Source organism: Bufo bufo, chromosome 3 (genome assembly GCF_905171765.1).
Source record: "Bufo bufo chromosome 3, aBufBuf1.1, whole genome shotgun sequence".
In the NCBI taxonomy this organism is placed as follows: Eukaryota; Metazoa; Chordata; class Amphibia; order Anura; family Bufonidae; genus Bufo; species Bufo bufo.
In genome coordinates, this window is record NC_053391.1 from 121482475 (window position 1) to 121502386 (window position 19912).

The window sequence follows — 19912 nt, forward strand, 5'->3', positions numbered from 1 at the left end:
AAGGCTGCAAAATGTGAAGGGCCTGGAAGATGGCAGTAGGAGGAAGGTCCAGTCCGCAAGTAAGGAGAGTGTGTCCTATAAGACTCCTAATGCCCACTAGGCACTCTCCACAAGGAGAAATAGTACCTTTAAACAAACTGAGGAGGGGGAGGTGAGATGCATGAACAAGTTGCTAAAAGTTGGATGGGAATTGTGCAATGATATAATGCAAGAAGACCCTAGGTGCAAAACTATTTGATATGTTTATAGGTCTGTAAGTAGTTGTATTATGTACGCTGGTATTGAATTGAATTACTACATATTAAAATGTATTACCACTAGAGATGAGTGAATCAAAGTTGTCATATATCTTCTATATGAAAAAGAATCTTCACATAAAAGAGAGGTAAAAAAAAAAAAAAAAATTATATTATCCTTAAGGCGGACGTAAACACGCCTCTAAGTTCTTTATCGAGTATCTTAATTTGATTTGTGCAAGCAGTAAAACAAAGGGACAATTGTATATGCAAAATATATAATCGTTTATTATAAAAACAAAGAATATAAAAACAATACAACTGCAAAACAAATGATGAAGTTACAAAGTAACACCCAAAATGTACCACACGGTGGTGTTAACCCCTATCTGATCAGCACAGTATGATTTAGTGATTTATGACAACCAGTGTCATACTTTTAACAAACAGACTCATATACCAAGAGAAACTTAGGATCTTCTGTTATCAAACAGGCTATAACAATAAAACACGGATATACAGGAAATTAACTGTTATCCCTTGACTCTGTTTTCCTATGACCAATCAAAAATATATGATATTAATATGATAAAATATTCAGCTCGGCAACCTTCCAAGGGTTTAGTCCTCTTTTCAAATAATGTCAGATCTTCAATTAACAATATGCATCTTTGCTAAGAGAATAATCAGCATTATGGAGGCACTTAAGACTATATATTCCCACAGTTTGGGAACTCTTGGCTATATACCGAGAGAAATATCTTATTAATATCATGAGTAGTAAACAAAATATACGTTACCGGGTCAAAGGTAAACAGAGTTCAGATGGGACCAGTTCTGAAGAACTTTCCTAGTAATCCAAAAAGAATAATCCAAGTTTCTTCTGGTAAAGTTTTTCTTTTTGATTGAATGAAAGGATGGATGGATCTATATGGATTTTCTGGATCTTTGGATCTTTTGATCTCTTTTGCTACTCCGCACACGAGTAATTATTCCCCCCTTATCTAAGAATCATCCCCTTTAGATTAGGGATTCCCAATCAGGTAAGGTGGGTGTATTCGCATGCTAATAACACCATTATGTCATATCAACTCCTAATATTGTATAGAACAAATAATTAAATAATATAATATTGTCCATCTGCCTCCAGATGGCACTGCGGTATCGTAGATGAACATCACAACTTTTAAGCATTAAAATTAAATATCTAATAATACGTTCTCAGGACCTCGTTGACCTTTTTTAATATAAATCATTGAGGAAGGTCTTTTCCTGACACTTTTAGGCCTCTTTCACACTTGCGTTGTTGGGATCCGGCATGCACTTCCGTTGCCGGAGGTGCCTGCCGGATCCGGAAAAACGCAAGTGTACTGAAAGCATTTGAAGACGGAACCGTCTTCCAAATGCTTTCAGTGTTACTATAGCACCCAGGACGCTATTAAAGTCCTGGTTGCCATAGTAGGAGCGGGGAGCGGGGGAGCGGTATACTTACAGTCCGTGCGGCTCCCGGGGCGCTCCAGAATGACGTCAGAGCGCCCCATGCGCATGGATGACGTGATCCATGCGATCACGTGATCCATGCGCTTGGGGCGCCCTGACGTCACTCTGGAGCGCCCCGGGAGCCGCACGGACGGTAAGTACACTGCTCCCCCGCTCCCCGCTACACTTACCATGGCTGTCAGGACTTTAGCGTCCCGGCAGCCATGGTAACCACTCTGAAAAAGCTAAATGTCGGCTCCGGCAATGCGCCGAAACGACGTTTAGCTTAAGGCCGGATCCGGATCAATGCCTTTCAATGGGCATTAATTCCGGATCCGGCCTTGCGGCAAGTGTTCCGGATTTTTGGCCGGAGCAAAAAGCGCAGCATGCTGCGGTATTTTCTCCGGCCAACAAACGTTCCGTACCGGAACTGAAGACATCCTGATGCATCCTGAACGGATTACTCTCCATTCAGAATGCATTAGGATAATCCTGATCAGGATTCTTCCGGCATAGAGCCCCGACGACGGAACTCTATGCCGGAAGACAATAACGCAGGTGTGAAAGAGCCCTAAATTACCTATATCCTGGACTTGTTGGAGTTGACTGTCTTCTCCTATCTTTTTGATATATAGGTTGACTTGATGAAAATTTTATATAGCGGCTTTGATGCTTGGCATCGGAACTTGTACATTTCACTTATCTACATCCATGAATAACTATTGTTTTGAAATAACATTTACTCTTCCCAGAAATCCAATTAACATAAACGTACTTGTTTCTGTACCTTCTACAATACCTTCTAAATGGTAAATACATGGTATAACATATATATAAATCAATACATTGTTACACATAGATAACACATTATATGAATTATTGATTAACATATGTTGTAAACTAAATATACCATACAGAGATATATATAATATAATTATGAATATATAAATTGAACCTCATACAGCAGGTGTGTCTCAAGGATATGAGTCCTTATCAAGTCATTGCTTATCCACCAAATAACCTTGTTCCCACCAGACAGACATGTCTTAGGAAGTTGGCATACTCCTTACAGATGGTCCCATATCTTTAGCAATAACTTTTAAATACAATGTCTGTTTATGTTCACAAATATTTTTATATAAACTGAACTTGCCATGAACTCATCTTGGCTTCCTCAGCCACATAATAGAACTTTGGTTCAGGCTGATTTTATTCTTAAAGGCAATGAGATGAGCATTCATTTTGATCATAATGTCATTAGATAATATTGTATACGTATGAAAATGCACAACAAAGTTGACGGAGTGGAATTCGATCCGAATTTCAGGAAAAATTAAATTCGCCCCAGATCAGAATTTCCTCACGCTTCATGATAATGAATCGCATTTTTCCTAAAATGGCTGCTGCACGTGTGAGGACATGGAAAAAGGAACTCTGGGAAGGAGGGATCACCCATAATGCAGCCAATTAGCAGCCAGCCAGCTCGCCCTGTGATGTCACAGCTCTATAAATAGCCTCAGCCATCTTGGATTCTGCCTTTTTTTCAGTGTACTTAGTGCAGGGAGAGACGTCAGCAGGCGCTAGGGACAGTGCTAGGAAAAACGTCATTGTGCTAAAAAAACGATTTACGAATGCAGGGAAAAATTATTCAAGTTGTAGGGAAAGGATAGGGAGGAATCATTCCACAGCATTTATGTAGAACAGGGTTCAGTAGGGGAGGTTACAGCCTGGGTAATAGGAACAATCCTATTACACCTTGCTGCACTGACTGGGGACCCAAATTGCCATTATACAGCTCTGTAATTCCAGCAAACCGTTCTTGTTATTGGGGTGCAAGTGCTGTTTGATACAGCCATTAAGAGGGATTATTACAAGGAAATATTTCTATGTCTTATTTGCCCTTGTGCAGTGCAGTTATATGTTCTAAAGCATTTTTTGGCTTGTATTAGTCGGGAAAAAAGGGGCTTATTAGCCGTCGTGTGGTTTAGTGCGAAATTTGGTGTGTATTAGTGCCAAAAGAAAAATATATTTGCCGTTCAGCGTTGCAGTTATATGTTCTAAAGCCCTTTTTTCGTGCATTAGTGGCAAAAGTAAAATATATTTGCCATTCTGTTGTGCAGTTATATCTTCTAAAGCCCTTTTTGGCGTGTATTAGTGGCAAAAGTAAAATATATTTGCCGTTCAGCGGTGCAGTTATATGTTCCAAAGCCTTCTGTGGCGTCTATAAGTGGGAAAAAATAAGGGCCTATTTGCCGTTCAGCAGTGCAGTTATATGTTTAAAAAGCCCTTTTTGGCGTGTATCAGTGGCAAAAGAAAAATATATTTGCTGTTTGCAGTGCAGTTATATGTTCTAACGCCCTTTTTGTCGTGTATTAGTGGCAAAAGAAAAATATTTGCCGTTCAGTGGTGAAGTTCCACTGTACTACAGCCATTTACAGAGTGTATTAATAGGATAGATACGTACGTCCTATTAGCTGTTCTGCGGTGAATTGTGATTGTTAGATTTATTTTTTTGTATTAATAGGAAAAAGAATACAGGAAATTGATGGTTGATTGTAGACTTTCTTCTATTACGTTGATTAGCCATTCATTCGTGAAATGTTTTTGTGAAACAGCCTTTATGGGGAAAATTGATGGGTGATTGTAGACCTTCTTCTGTATGAACTGAATGTCGATTAGCCATTCAGTGGTGAAAATTGTTTGTGATACAGCCTTTTTTGGGAAAATTGGTCGGTAGCTGTAACTATGGTCAAGGACAATATATGTCCTTTACGGTCCACTGGGTAAATGTGGTTCCTGCCCAGCCACACCAGCAACTTGGCCAGGTGACGCCGCTTCAGCCTCCATGTTCTCACGCCGTTGGTCCTGCGACAATGTCCGCCTCTACCTCCTCATCCTCCACCGTGTCCTCAGTCTCCACTGCAGGGACAATTCACAGTGCTCCTCCAGCATACCACATGTGCAGGGCATGGCGGTGTCATGCTGTTGTACACTTCGTTTGCCTGGGTGAACGGAGTCACACAGGGGAGAAACAGCTCTGTGTCCTTCATCAAGAAATCGAATCCTGGCTTTCTCCTCAACAACTCAAAATTGGAACCATAGTGACCGACAACGGGAAGAACATGGTGTCAGGCTGCATCAAGGAGGGCTGAGCCATGCGCCCTGCATGGCACATGTGTTCAATCTGGTTGTCAAGTGGTTCCTGAAGTCTTCCAACCATCTGCAAGACATCCTAAAAAATGGCCAGGAAACTTTGCATGCACTTCAGCCACTCGTACACCGCAAAGCACACCCTCCTTGAGCTGTAGCGGCAGAACGGCATCCCCCAACATAGGCTGATATGCGACGTTTCCACCCGTTGGAATTCCACCCTCCATATGTTGGACCGACTATACGAATAGAGAAAGGCCATAAACGATTTCTTGATGATCCAAGCGGAGAGGAGTACTCCCCTGTGTAACTTCGATGTCAGCCAGTGGCAGCTCATGCAAGATACCTGCCATTTGCTCAGGCCCTTTGAGAAGGCCACGTTATTTGTCAGTCACCAGGACTACGGGATGAACAACGTCATTCCACTGCTTCATGTCCTGGAACAGATGCTGGTAAATCTGGCTGGTCAGGGGACTGGAGACGTGGCTTAGAAAGATGGTGGCAGAGTTTGATACATTTGTCTGTCAAGATCTCTGTTTACAATCAGTGAACGGGAGCATCACTTATCGCAAGGATATGCAAACACCTACCAATGGGGTGTTAACTCCCAGAAGTCAGTAGTCGGCACGAAGGAGCAGCCATTTTCACAGTTCGAGGTATCTTCCCAGAAGCTTGACCTCTGCACGTCGACGGTCTGCATTGCAAAGCTTGTCTAAAATAAAAATCCCGCAGTGCACCCCCTTGGAGGCAACTCTTGATCCGGCACAGGCTGCTTTGCTCCTTCAAAAACAATGGACTCAATGTACAGCGTGACACCGATGTATAATTTCTCATACACCAGACTGAAAGAGTATTCCAAGCACCTGTCTGCCCACATAGCTGCAGAGAAGCAGAAGGGTCTTGCCATTGAAGTGGGCTCAGAGCTGAACCTAAAAGCTACCTTTTCCTGTTTACCTAGACTCAAAGGAAAGGACAGAGTTCCACTGGCTGTGCTCATACAGATTTCATCTAAGCCTCCACTCACCAAGACAAGCACAGAGGAGCGGATTGTGTGGACAGGCTGGTTCTGCGGGACGTACACAGAGGACGATCTATTGGAGGTGTTACCAGAGACATTTACTTCCCTCCCGCTCTTCCTGTATAACGGCTCAGAGGCGCTGACGGCTATCATAGGGACGTGGTTCCAAAGAAACTTTATTGTTTCGGTAAGCTGGTGATCAGTTCTCAGGACCTTACGTGGCTAGCAGCCATGTGGACCGGGTATGATGTGTCTGGATGAGTGTCGGCCACAGAGCTTGTTTTCTCTGTTCCTGTCGAACCTCGCATGGACATTTCTTATGCCATCCATGCAGAGGACTTCAAGACTTTATGGAATGACATTCATAAATCAAAGGACAAGGTCACGTTGAAGGAAGTGGACAATTTATTCCAATGTCTTTACTCGCATTTCTTCAGACACTTTAGTATTCACTTATCAGCAACCCAGCTCGTCAAGGTGACGGCATGAAGTTCTTCAGTAAGGACTACCTAATCCAAGTGCTGGGATTCATTACGGAGCTGGCCATCAATAACATCCAGTATTGAACACATGGGCGACTCTCATCTCGGACCTTGTCCACAATGTTCGGGACCCCCCGGACGTCTTACATGTCTTAGACATGATCCCTGACGTGCTTACTACATGTTATACCGCTTCATATCATTCTGTTACAGTGGCTGTGAGACCTGCACATATTAAGGCTTATTTTAAATAAGTGGGTACAAAACACAGAAGACATGCAAATATTCTATTCACGTGTCATCTCTGTTTTAGATCCAATCCTGTTTTTTTTTGGCATTAGCATTACCAATGGATTACTGACCAAATGCTGACCGAGTGAAGGCGGATGCTCCACAGACAGGATCCGTTTTTTGGGGGCTATTGTTTTGACGGATCAGAGGAAGGGCAAAATAATCAGTGACGTCAACACAAACTTACTGCTGACACCCTCTCCACTCTGTCGGGGGGCTTTACTTGTATAAGCGTTTAATAGAACAGGTTCTGTAGACATCTATGTGGAATTAGCTGACGACGGTGTAAAAGGAGTGCACTTCTTCTTGGCGCTAACATTGACCTGTAAGACTGAGTTCATACTTGAGTTTTTTGGTTAGTTTTGGCCCCGTGACTGCCCAAATAATTGAAGTGTGCAGTGATTCTAAGAGCGACGCCTGTCATCTGCATGTCATACCACAGCAGACTCCTTATGCATGTTACTGAAAGGCACAGTGTTCTACACCACTATAAAGGCTCTCTGCAGCCAGGAAATAGCCAGGGTTTTTTTACGCGATTCGCCGCAAATAAATTCGAACTGAACCAAATTTTTTCAAAAAATTCAGCGAACGGTCCAAATCGAATTTTTGAAAAATTCGCTCATCTCTAATTGTGACAAATACCACACCTCGTGCCCGTAACAAGATTATATAGGGTGAGAAACCAACCCGGGGTAGCTTATAACTAGACCAAAACACGGATGTATTTAATCACCGTAAGGGCACACTAGATATAACACAATATACATAGAGAATATATACAGTGGTCTAAAGTTACAGATACAGGTTATATGGGTACAACAGGGTTAAGCACAGTAAAAGTCAGTTACCAGGTAAGATGAAAGTTCCTTTGGGTTGTGGTGTGTTCTTAGCTGTAGTCACATGAAGGGCCGCGATCTCAGCTAGTTCCTTGGTCCCCCTAAACACATTACACGATGTGACCCTTCTTCAGAGAAAGACACCGCCCGATGGCTTGCATGGGCTTATGACCTGTAGCCGGCCGCTCCCATCCCCGCCTATGGGTAGGGTCTACCCCTCCTTCTCTGGTGCTGGGAGCAAATGACCCATAAAACCCCTTAGGGCTCATAGCCCCAGACCAGAATGTCGCAGGAAGATGGTTCCGGGCCCAATTGATCCGCCTGGGTTCCGGCTACAACTAGAGTCCAAACATGGTACCGTTATTTGGTTTCTGTGGGGAGATATGGATATCTCCTTTCCCTGGCATCCCCCCATCTAACATAGACCATGGGCACGTACATCGTGGCCACAGGGACACAAATATGTATCCGGTTTGCGCCTGCGATGGCTGGGCGATTCATAATTCCTTATGAAATGTAGGTGCCAACATGTCTGGAAGATATCATTGATCCTGACATAGACTGATACCTCTTGCTGGCGGTTTTCCTGCAGGACCTGGGCTGTCTGACTGGAGGTGTGAAATGTAAATAAATGTGGCCTGCTAGGAGTTCTCTGCTTTGAAGCAGGGCCCTCCTGTGGAGTTCACTACCTCTGCTATCTGTCAGCAAATGGGGGGTGTGAAGACATGGCTGTTAGCGGTTTTCTTCAGGCAGGTTTATGCTGGTATGCTAAGATGAGGCATCAGACCTCCAACCCGTGAATATTTCCCTGTGCAACGAATATCCCATTTGCTTCTGATCAGAGAGATAAATATCAGCCCAGACCGAACTTAGGTTGTTAAATATCTGACATCTTTATTTTTCATCACATACTTATAGGGCTTTTTGGGGGTGGGCGCATATTGTTTCTCAAGATCCAATTGGAACAATCCTGGTATTTCTAAAGAGGCCCTGGGAACATGTGTCACCAAATTACAGTTGAAACTTTGTTAAACAATGCTGGTATCTGCTGTATACAATACTTGCAAAAGAGCTATTTTACATTGAACAAGTTTTCCTCTATATGCTAACAAGTTGAGTAGGCTATCTTAGTTTGTTTCATTGTATGTGAGGTGAGATGTTAAATAGCTCCTTTGTTCAGAGATGCTGCTATTGTGTCCAGCACTGGCAGAGGGTGTGTTATGTGCTAATTCGATGTGCTGCATGCCACAAGAGATGATGCTTGTATAATATATGTCTTATCTGTGATGTATCAAAAGATTTATGAAAATCCCTTTCAATCCAACCATTGATCCCAACTTTTATATATATATATATCTAAAAACAGGATCACTGTACTTTTTTCCTCCATCTAAGGCCGTGTGTGTGTGTATGTATGTATATATATATATATATATAACGTGTGTGTGTGTGACACATGAAGACACTAAAGACTATGAAGGAGATAAAAAAAAACTTCTGTGTAATTTGGCGCACAGTAGGAAAAAATCTCCTGCATAGTGAAGAGAGAGAGAAGAAAGAAAAGTAAGAAAGAAAGACATGCAAGCTCTACACATAGATAGGATATTCGGGTTAGACCTTTTACTGGGCTAACCCCGCCCTCCATGGCACATGGCTGCCCAGTAATGTTACAGATAGGCAGGTACATTCCACCTCATGCCTTGACCAATAGAAATACTTTTTAGACCTGGAAGGTACACATTCGCACATTTTCCGAGAGTGGCGGTGGGTGGCGCTCAAACACTCACCATCCACTACCACACCCAGAACATGCGCAAATGCTCCCAAATGAATCAGCCTTCTTTTAAACAAATGTGGCCCTAATCGGACAACATCTATTTAATCTGGTACAAATATGCTACTGACCCACAGTGAATCTCTGTTAGACATGGTTCCGAAAGGGGGGATCAGTCCCTGAGGAAGGTCTTTTAAAACAGAGTCGACCAATAAAGGTGATATAGCATTCACATGGACACCAGTCCCACCAACCAATGTTCCATGTTTGGGCGCCCATGGTTCAGTGAGACCGGCATCAGTGTGCCATACCCCACCGTTGCTGATGAGGACCCGCTGGTAGCCTTCACTAAGAACATTGCTCTCAGAGCCAGCAGCCATTAGATCCCTCTCAAACCAACGGTGGCGGCTTTCACATGGGAAGTAGGGACCAGAGTGCTGATTTATAGAATTTCCCTTGCAACGACCTGACCCGATCACGCTCTCATAACCGTAATCAGGTCAGACCTTACACAGGGAGGCATATAGAAAATAAACCTACATACCATTCCTAAGCCAAAAAGAAAGTCTACTTTAGTCATCCTATGCTTAATAAAACTTTCCACGACAATTCCCTCCTCTCTGTAATATGTCCCCTGTGTTCTTTGAGTCTCTTGCTGAATCTTCGGTTTCCTCAGCTTGCCCTCGTCGATTGTGGTGCTCCTTGGGTGTTATTGCCTCCATGATGATGCTCCATCCTTCGGTTCGATTCTTTGGGGGGTTGACTCTGAGGCAGGTCCTGATGTGGTAAGGTGTGGCGTGGCGATGAACGTTTAGTTGGACATCCTTTCCATCAAAGACATAGGTTGATCCGTGGTGTATCTGGGAGCTGCGATTAGGATGTGATTATCTGCACGCCACTGGGAGATCCGATCGATCAACCAGCAGGAGCATCTCACCAGGATATATATGATAAAGAGAAAAACAACAACAACATGAGTATATATATATTCCTATTTCCTTCAACCAGTTACCTATGGAAACAGGAAATCTCCAAAACCACCCAAAGCTGCGAAAGGATTCTATCCCTCAGTAATAGCCCTATCTCAATTACAGTGATCTTATCCATGTGGGCCTGGACTTTATCCCTGGTATCTGCAGTCCTCTCCTATAAACTCACAGAAACCCCCCTAAGAAGCTAAAAGATAATCCAGCTGGTGCACCTGTTGGCAAGGGAAACAAGAGCGAAATATCATTATAGTCAATGTTTAATTTTTTAATCAGTTTTGCCACATATTCCTCTTATATCTGCTGCAAGTCTCTAGGCATCAGAATTAATGGACTCATTGTCCATGGGGTTGGGAAGGGTCTTCCCATCCAATACTACTCCTCCCTTTGACCATAGACCGCTAGAGTCTTTGGTCAGCCCTTGAATCTTTAATGCCCTTGCATATATTGTTCTACTGGGCTGTGCAGACTGCACAATAGGCTGATTAGCATGCTCAGACAAAACTTGTTCCACAGGTTCTGTAAAGCCAGGAACCTGTGGTAGAGTCAAGTGTGTGCATATCCCATCATCCAATTGTACAATGGCAGATATGGGGGTGGACCAGGAGTCACAATGGGGGTTTTACTTTGTTGTCTTGTGTTTGAACTGCACAAGTCAGTCCAAAAATTTTGCACAGACAGCCATGCTTGGCCACAAGTTTTTTTATATACATTTTATTCCAGTGATGGTCTCCTTTGTACCATGGAAAAGTGTCTATGTCATTCAGACATAGGCCCTTGATCATGGCCATATGAAAGTCTGAAAAAGACCCTTCTTTTGGGAACGGGTCAGTACATTTAATTCCTTCTGTCCATTTACACATATTATCAACCCAAGGATCAGTATAAAATGGACCTAAACACCTCTGGACAAACATTTTTGGACTTTCCCCCAATTCATTTTTAGGAGACAGTTTTACCATAGAGTGATTCGCAGCAGACTTAAATTTAAAATTCAGTTTCTTTTTGGGATCCTCCTTACCATAAGAATTGCCCATTTTTACTTAGCTAAAATATACAGTGAGATCAGCTGAATTTGGAGGTTTATCAAAGGATGTTTGTGTTCAGTGAAAAAATACTTACTGCTAAACCTTATGCTTATCAGTTTATGTGGTTTTTATCCTATTTCTTCTAATTCAGGTTCATAACTACTCCTGAATTTATGGCAGATTTTAAACTATTCTAGATGGTATTACTTCTAATTCAGGCTCATATTACTCCGGAATTTATGGCAGATTTTAAACTATTCATGGCCAATTTTATACCTTCAATTTCAGCATGAACTCGCATACAATCTATACATAATCTATACACAGTCTATACAGTGAAATTCAACCTTATATATACAGTATAACGACTAAAAATGCTTAAGCAACTATACAGCAATATACAGGTTTTAGCAAAGGATATTCGTTGCACACAATACTGTTTTTCAGATTAGGGGGCTCCAGACCCCATCTTTTCTTCAGGAATAGCAGATTCCTGGGGGAAATCAGATCCCTCTATTTCTTTAGGAATATCAGAATTCTGGGAGACGCTTATCAGAAGCGCTTACCGGGTTCAAATAATCCACTCTTACAGTATAGGGCAGTAATAATATATATCTTAAATATAGAATCACTTACCCGATACTGTATTCTGGTGGATCCCACTTCTGACACCAAACTGTTAGCGGTTTTCTTCAGGCAGGTTTATGCTGGTATGCTAAGATGAGGCATCAGACCTCCAACCCGTGAATATTTCCCTGTGCAACGAATATCCCATTTGCTTCTGATCAGAGAGATAAAAATCAGCCCAGACCGAACTTAGGTTGTTAAATATCTGACATCTTTATTTTTCATCACATACTTATAGGCCTTTTTGGGGGTGGGCGCATATTGTTTCTCAAGATCCAATTGGAACAATCCTGGTATTTCTAAAGAGGCCCTGGGAACATGTGTCACCAAATTACAGTTGAAACTTTGTTAAACAATGCTGGTATCTGCTGTATACAATACTTGCAAAAGAGCTATTTTACATTGAACAAGTTTTCCTCTATATGCTAACAAGTTGAATAGGCTATCTTAGTTTGTTTCATTGTATGTGAGTTGAGATGTTAAATAGCTCCTTTGTTCAGAGATGCTGCTATTGTGTCCAGCACTGGCAGAGGGTGTGTTATGTGCTAATTCGATGTGCTGCATGCCATAAGAGATGATGCTTGTATAATATATGTCTTATCTGTGATGTATCAAAAGATTTATGAAAATCTCTTTCAATGGCTGACAGTAAATATTAATCCATATTCCTCACACTAATTACCACCATATAACTATAGATTGGGCTATTGATTTCACAAAATGGTCATAAATGATAAACGCAAATATTAACTATATTCCAGGTAACATAGCTTGGATGCACGTACTTGCAGCATGGCAGATGCAACTCCAACCAGACGTACTTGCTGGCCAAGCCTACTATGCTTATGATGAAACTCCCTTCAAACAGTGGGCCCAATTAAACCATGCGTTGCTAACAGAAATCGACCCTACTTTCAAAATTGGAAAGTACATCCCGTACTGGAAGATGTGGCTAATTATTTTCTTTTACAGCTTAATAAAATTCATTGTCAGTCCTTTTTGGAATATGAAGCCCTTCATAACTTTCTCCGTATTGAAATTAATCACCATTTCATACAGCTATGATACTGATAAAGCCTTCAGACACTTTGGCTACAAACCCCTCTACACCTGGGAGGAGAGTAAGCAAAGAACATGTAAATGGTTAAAGCAGGAAACTCAATGTCGAGAAAAATTAAAACAAAAATAGCAATTTATTGCTAAACTAGATTCCCAGAGTTTTTCTAAAAGTATATAAAAGGGATCTGTCATCAGCACCTTCTCTATCAACCTTTTTGCTTAGAATCATAGTTGTGGTTCACCAGATTAGAAAGTTGCTTTTCTTTTGTTGATCCGAGGCTACATTCTTGAGTCATGATACTTTTTCTTAATATGCAAATTAGGGTGTCATTATTGTTCTGGTTGCACCCAAGTTCCACTCATTTCTGTGGCCAGCACCTCCCTCACTGCTTTGATTGACAAAGCCAGGCAGTGGTAGAGCAGCCAGGGAAGGCCAACCACAGAAAGGAGTCAGGCTTGGGTGCAAAAAGAGCAATGTCAAGGTCCTTGTTGCACCAATGGCCTAATTTGTATATTAAGAAAAAGTATCACTCAGAAATAGATGTTTATGAAAAACGTTTGATAGCGAGCTCTCTGGTGACAGATTCCCTTTAATTGGTATGATGGTTTAGGATTTGGTATATAGTTTTGAGGTATGAGCACCATGTAATGCGTAATTTCCCCTGAGTCCCAGTAGGTGGACACTTTGCCGTCTGCTTATCATTAAAGGGGTTGTCTCACTTCAGCAAGTGACATTTATCATGTAGAGAAAGTTAATACAAGGCACTTACTAATGTACTGTGATTGTCCATATTGCTTCCTTTGCTGACTGGATTCATTGTTCCATCACATTATACACTGCTCATACCCAGGGGTTACGACCACCCTGCAATCCATAGGAAAAAGCGCCGGACTATGGGCACTCCCGTGGTCCCTGCCACCAAAGAAGCTGGCACCTTTTCCTATAGGGTGCAAGCATGGCCACCGCTTCTGGATTGCAGGGTGGTTGTAACCTCTGGAAGAATGCAGTGTATAATGCGATAGAAAAAAGAATCCAGCCAGCAAAGTGGACAATATGGACAATCACAGTACATTAGTAAGTGGCTTGTATTAGCTTCCTCTACATCAGAGATTAGCAACCTTTCGCACTCCAGCTGCTGTGAAACTACAGTTCCCAGCATACAAACTTGCATGGTTCTTGTTACTCCCACAGAAGTGAAAGGAGGATTCCCGGAGTTGTAGTTTCAGAATAGCTGGAGTGCCGGAGGTTGCGGATCCCTGCTCTACATGATAAATGCAATATGCTAAAGTGAGACATCCCCTTTAAGAAACCCCTCTAATGCCTCATTCACACTTCAGTGTTTTGATCAGTTATTTCCATCAGTGATTTTGAGCCAAAACCAGGTGCGTCTCTAAACACAGAACAGGAGCAGATCTTTCCCTTATACCTTATGTCTGTGGAGGCTCCAATCCTGGTTTTGGCTCACAATCACTGATGGAAATCACTGACCAAACGCTGATGGAACTGTCCAAAGTGAAGAAACCCTTTCACTCAAGTCCAGGACCAATATAGCAATATCAGATTGGTGTCACACACAAATAGGCACATTTATTAACCCCTTAACACAAAATCCCATACATATACATGATCAGTGTTAAGGGGATCTATCAAGCGAATTCACATGCTGAGTTTGCTCCCTAGATGCCAGGTGCCCTCTGTATAACACATCTGGTGCCTGGCTGCATTGACAGGAATTGGAGATGATGCCAGTCCCAGTCATTTAACCCCTGCTATCTGCTACTGCTATTAATAGTGACACCGGCATCTGTGGGGTTAGGCAGAGGGAGGGGGCTCCCTCTGCTTTCTGATCATAGACCCGGCGCCAAAATTCTGCATCTTCGAACAATTGCCATGACAGCCTGGGGCCTTGTAGAGGTTTAAAGACCTGTCCTGGCTAACTGCCTCAGTCACGGCTTGGCATGAGGCATGGCTTGGCAGTCCAGAATCTCATGGACTGCAATGGTATTCTATTGCAGTCTTTGGGACAAGCGATCAGAAGATCGTCGGTTCCAGTCCTCTAAGAGAACTAAAAGTTAGTGTATAAAAAGTAAAAAAAATTATTAAAAATACAATTCCCAATTTTACATATAAGATGAATAAATAAATAAAAAAAATAAACATAATAAGTATTGCTGTGTCACAAAATGCCAGAACTATTAAAATCTGAAAATACAAAAATAAAAATCTATAATTGGTCTTATCCCCCAAAAATTTAATGAAAGTGATCAAAAAGTCATTCATACCAATAAAATTGTACCAAAAAAAAATATACAGTTTGCCCCACAAAACTAGTCGTCATACTACTATGTAGAAGGAAATATAAAAAAGTTATGGCTGTCAGAAAATCGCGATGCAAATAAAATTTTTAAACTAAAAAATGATGAGTGCTTAGTGGAAGGGGGTGCACCTCCACTGCCTAACAGATTAGTTATAATTTATGCATGGAACTGGACTAAATTATAGTTGAAATCTACACCAGTTCATAGCTAGTATGGATTTCAGTTTTTGGCGTACACACAGCCAGAAGACACGCCACTTTTCCTAAGACTGGTGTTAGTAAATCTGGCTCAGTATGTTAACTGTTCACTTATCTTGTACCTGAACATACATTAGTATCACAGGGTTAGGCCTCATGCACAAGACCATATGTAGTTTCACTAATGATGTTTTTTGGGAGCCGCAAAATACATACGGTCGTGTGCATGAGGCTTTAGACAGAATCTCTACTTTCTTGGCACTGCTATTGCTTCTGCTGACTCTACGAAGTCCCTGCCAATGACAATTTCATTTTTTTCCTAGGCCCATTGCAGACGAGCATGTGTCACGCTGAAAGTCCGCAGCGCAGCTCCCAGCCTGGCCTCCCAACACTGACGGGGGTCACATTGCATTATATTGATTTATGATGCTATGTAAACCTTACAGTTCTGGAATGTATAAGATGACACTAACAGCATTATGTCAGTGTCATCTAATACATTCCAGAACTGTAAGGGTTACATAGCATCATAAATCAATATAATGCTATGTGACCCCCGTCAGTGCTGGGAGGCCAGGCCGGGAGCTGAGCTGCAGACTCGCAGTGTGACATGCACTCGCCTGCAAGGGGCCTTAAAGCTCAAGAACTCATTAAGTTTTCCCTGCTTGTCTCAACAAGAATTAAATAAATTTGTAGGTGAATCCTTATGTGATGAAGGTGTCTGTATTATATTTATGTCACAATGTCCTCTGCTGTATTCCTATTAAGCTTTTCTCTTTGATTGAACCAATAAACTGTTCCAATAAAATACATTTGTGTTATTCAAGAAACAAGAATCACTGTGACCACTAACAATTCTGAATAAAAAAAAATTGCTTTTGCCAGGTGTCTACTCTTGTAAAATGGATGAATGATCACTAAAGCAATGGTACATTATTGTGCTACTCCAACTCTTTTAGTTTTTATTTCCAAAAGTCAATAATGATTAATTTCACATTATACACTACTCACAAAAAGTTTGGGACATTTGGCTTGTGGGTGAAATATCAGGATAAACCTAAAATGCACTCTAACCTTTTACAGGTGAACTTGATGTGACCTTCTCTAAACTTTTGAATGCACATGTCCAACTGTTCAGTGTTTCAGTACTTTTTGCACAACTTGCTGTTCTCTAACATGAAGCTCAACGGCAAAATTCACAACAGGTGTTTGATCCATGAATCACCCAATAAATGTCCTGATTCAATTAGAATTGGTATTTAAACAGTCCTCCTCATCATGCTGTTCACATTTTGACATCATGAGACCAAGACGACACCTAACAATTGATTAACAGTACCTCGTCATTGTGAGGCTTCAAGCAGGATGTTCTCAGACAGAAGTGGCCACTGAGCTTAAAGTGTCACAGAGTGTCATCAGCAGGTTGCAGCAGAGATATCAAGAGACTGGAAGAGTCACAGAAAGGCATAGAAGTGGATGTCCTTTGGCCACATCCCACACTGATGACCACTTCATTGTGAACAATGCCCTGTGGAACCAGGTGATGAATGTCACACAACTCTAGGCACATTTAAGGGAGGTGAGAGGCACTCTAGTTTCAGGTCAGACCATTCGAAACTGTACATCAACACATCAACGTGGTCTGAGTGCTAGATGACCTGCAAGGGTACCTGACTACAGGCGTCATCGTCTTGCATGGGCCAGGGAGCATCTAAAGGACAAGTTGGCCTCTGTGCTGTTCAGTGATAAAAGTCGATTCACGCTGAGCAGGGCCGTCTTTAATATTGATTGGACCCTGGGCAAGAATTTACTTGGGCCCCCTGGATCCCGCCTTCACACACCCTAGCATGCAATCACGCCCTCCACCACAACACACAACACACAGTGAATGGGTCCGCATCCGAGCCGCCAAAACGGCGGCTCAGATGCAGACCCAAACAACGGCCGTGTGCATGAGGCCTAAGGACATGCAGTCTCAGGAGTGGTCCACACCACACCCCTGCCTTGCAGCCTCACAGGAGTACAGGACCAGTATCTGTTCACGTATGTATGGCATAATTGGGATGCACATCACACATGGCATGACACAGGTCTTTACCAGACACATTATTATTGCCACATGTGTCACATGCCACTACCGACTGTACAGCCGTTCAGACAGTTCAGAGTTCCACTTCCTTCAGAAAAGCGAGCCTGCCGTGCACTCCAGCGACTTACAGATAGAGGCAGTGGCATTGCTATGGCTGGTGTCACCCTTTGCTCAGGGGGGCCCTCATCGTGTGGTGTGGAGTGGTCATTTTTACTAAGGAATATAGTTTAACCGTTTATGTCCAAAAGAGAAAAAAAGAAGTCACTAAGTCAGCTCCAATCAGATATCTGCACATAGACCAAGACTCTTGGTCTATGTGCAGATATCTGTTTGGAGCTGACTTCTGATTTTCTCTTTTGCACATAAATGGTTAAACTATATTCCTTAGTAAAAATGACCAGTCCACACCACACCATGTGGGTCTTTATTTATGAGGGCCCTCCTGAGCAAAGATTAGTAAATGTGGCCGGGTGGCCCCAGGCCACAGTTCAGCAGACAGAGAGAACCCCTTATGTCTCCCGTCTCTATAATAATCCCCCACTAATGGGGTTATTTAAATTACTGGTGGATTATTAGAGAGACGAGAGACATAAGGAGCTGACTTCTTATTTTCTCTTTTGCACATAAATGGTTAAACTATATTCCTTAGTGAAAATGACCAGTCCACACCACACCATGAGGGCCCCCCTGAGCAAAGATTAGTAAATGTGGCCGGGTGGCCCCAGGCCACAGTTCAGCAGCAGACAGAGAACCCAACCCCTTATGTCTCCTGGGGCTGGGGCCGTCTCTATAATAATCCCCCACTAATTTATGAATGGGGTAAGGGTTAATTAATAATTCGGTGACCTGACCGGTCTAAATTTCTAATATAAATAAAGTCAATATGCGTGCAGCTCTAGACTCTACCTACCTCCTCCTCCTGGCGCGGCAGGGGCAGGTCTGCCTGTGTAAGGTGAGTGAGTCACTGGTGGTCAAGTGAGTCCGTGACTCACCACCCAATCCCTTTAGCTCCGGAGGCGGAGACTTAGTCCCTGCTGCTGGCTGCTCCGCCGCGGCACCACTCACCACACACCCCTTTACCAACCACTTGACGACGCCGACGACGTGCTAGCTTGTAAGTTGTTCTGAAGAAGACTGCATAGTGAATCGGGAAACGGAGCTCCCTTGGGCCCCCAGGAGCAACTGGGCCCAGGGCAGCTGCCCCTTTTGCCCAGCCTTTAGTGGTGGTGTTGTAGCGTGGGCAGGTGTGTCTAGTCAATACATAACTGCCCTACACTTTGTGATTGGTACAGTGACAAGCCCATACTACTAGAATTACATAATTAATCCAGTCATTGTGCCTCTGCATGAACAACACAGGCCTAAATTCATCTTCATTTCATATTCATTAGGGAATGGCTGTTGGAGACTGGGGTACCTCAATAGATGGCCTGCACTTTCTCCAGACCTTAATCCCATTGAAAACCTATGGGATCAGCTGAATCGCCATGTAGAGGCTCGTAACTCTGTATCCCAGAACCTTAATGACCTGAGGGCCACCCTTCAAGACGAGTGGGATGCCATGCCTCAACAGACAATAAGTCAACTTGTGAACAGCATGAGATGGCGTTGTCAAGCTGCAATTGATGCTCAAGGACACATGACAAGTTATTGAGACACTGACATTTTTTGTGGGGGTATACCCACCACTGTTGTTGGCTTTTATTTCAATAAATTGTTTCAGATTAGGAAATCTCTATTGCATGCTTCTACTTAAATGCCCTACTTTCACAATGTAGCGTGAACTTCTAATTAATCCGAAAGCCAAATATTCCTAACTTTTTGTTAGTAGGGTACTGTATGTTTATGGAGTTCAGAACCTTCACACAGTCACACACTAAATGGCCAAAAATATGTGGGCACCCCTGATAATTATTCTGTTCAGGTTCAAAGGCTATTAACACCTTAGGGGGCAGTTTGTTTTATTGCATTTTTACAAATTTTGAGCTAAAAATCTTTTTTTCAATTGGTCTTTATGAAAAATTTTCTGCAGTTTTTGTGATAAAGGGTTAACTTTTTGCCTAGCTGTGAGCATCTTACTTTCCGTTTGAGACATTATCTGCTGGCTATATGTTTCCTTTTTCTTTAATAAACACTTATTTAAGCCATATTCTTATCAGTAAGATACCAATTGAGCTATAATGAATGTTTATGAAGTCAGGAGATCATAGATAAGGAGCTGTCAGCTGAGCTGCCTCACAGGAAACAGTATAAACACAGAGCCTGGTACTAGCCTGGCCATCTTGGCTGCAATACCCGCCGTGTTACTAAATATTGTTGTGTAATAGTGCAGCCATTGAAC

At 42.5% G+C, this 19912-nt stretch overlaps 1 protein-coding gene and 1 pseudogene across 1 annotated transcript in view; both read left to right on the forward strand.

Moving 5' to 3' along the window:
- LOC120994736 (3 beta-hydroxysteroid dehydrogenase type 7-like) overlaps window positions 1-14178 on the forward strand; it is a 100312-nt gene extending 86134 nt beyond the window's left edge. Inside the window, exon 7 of the mRNA XM_040423520.1 lies at window positions 12669-14178. Within this exon, the coding sequence (XP_040279454.1) occupies window positions 12669-13096 (428 nt within the window). The 3' untranslated portion in view covers window positions 13097-14178. The remainder of the gene's footprint in view (window positions 1-12668) is intronic.
- Window positions 5442-6449, forward strand: LOC120994737 (annotated as a pseudogene).
- Window positions 14179-19912: the final 5734 nt, after the last annotated feature.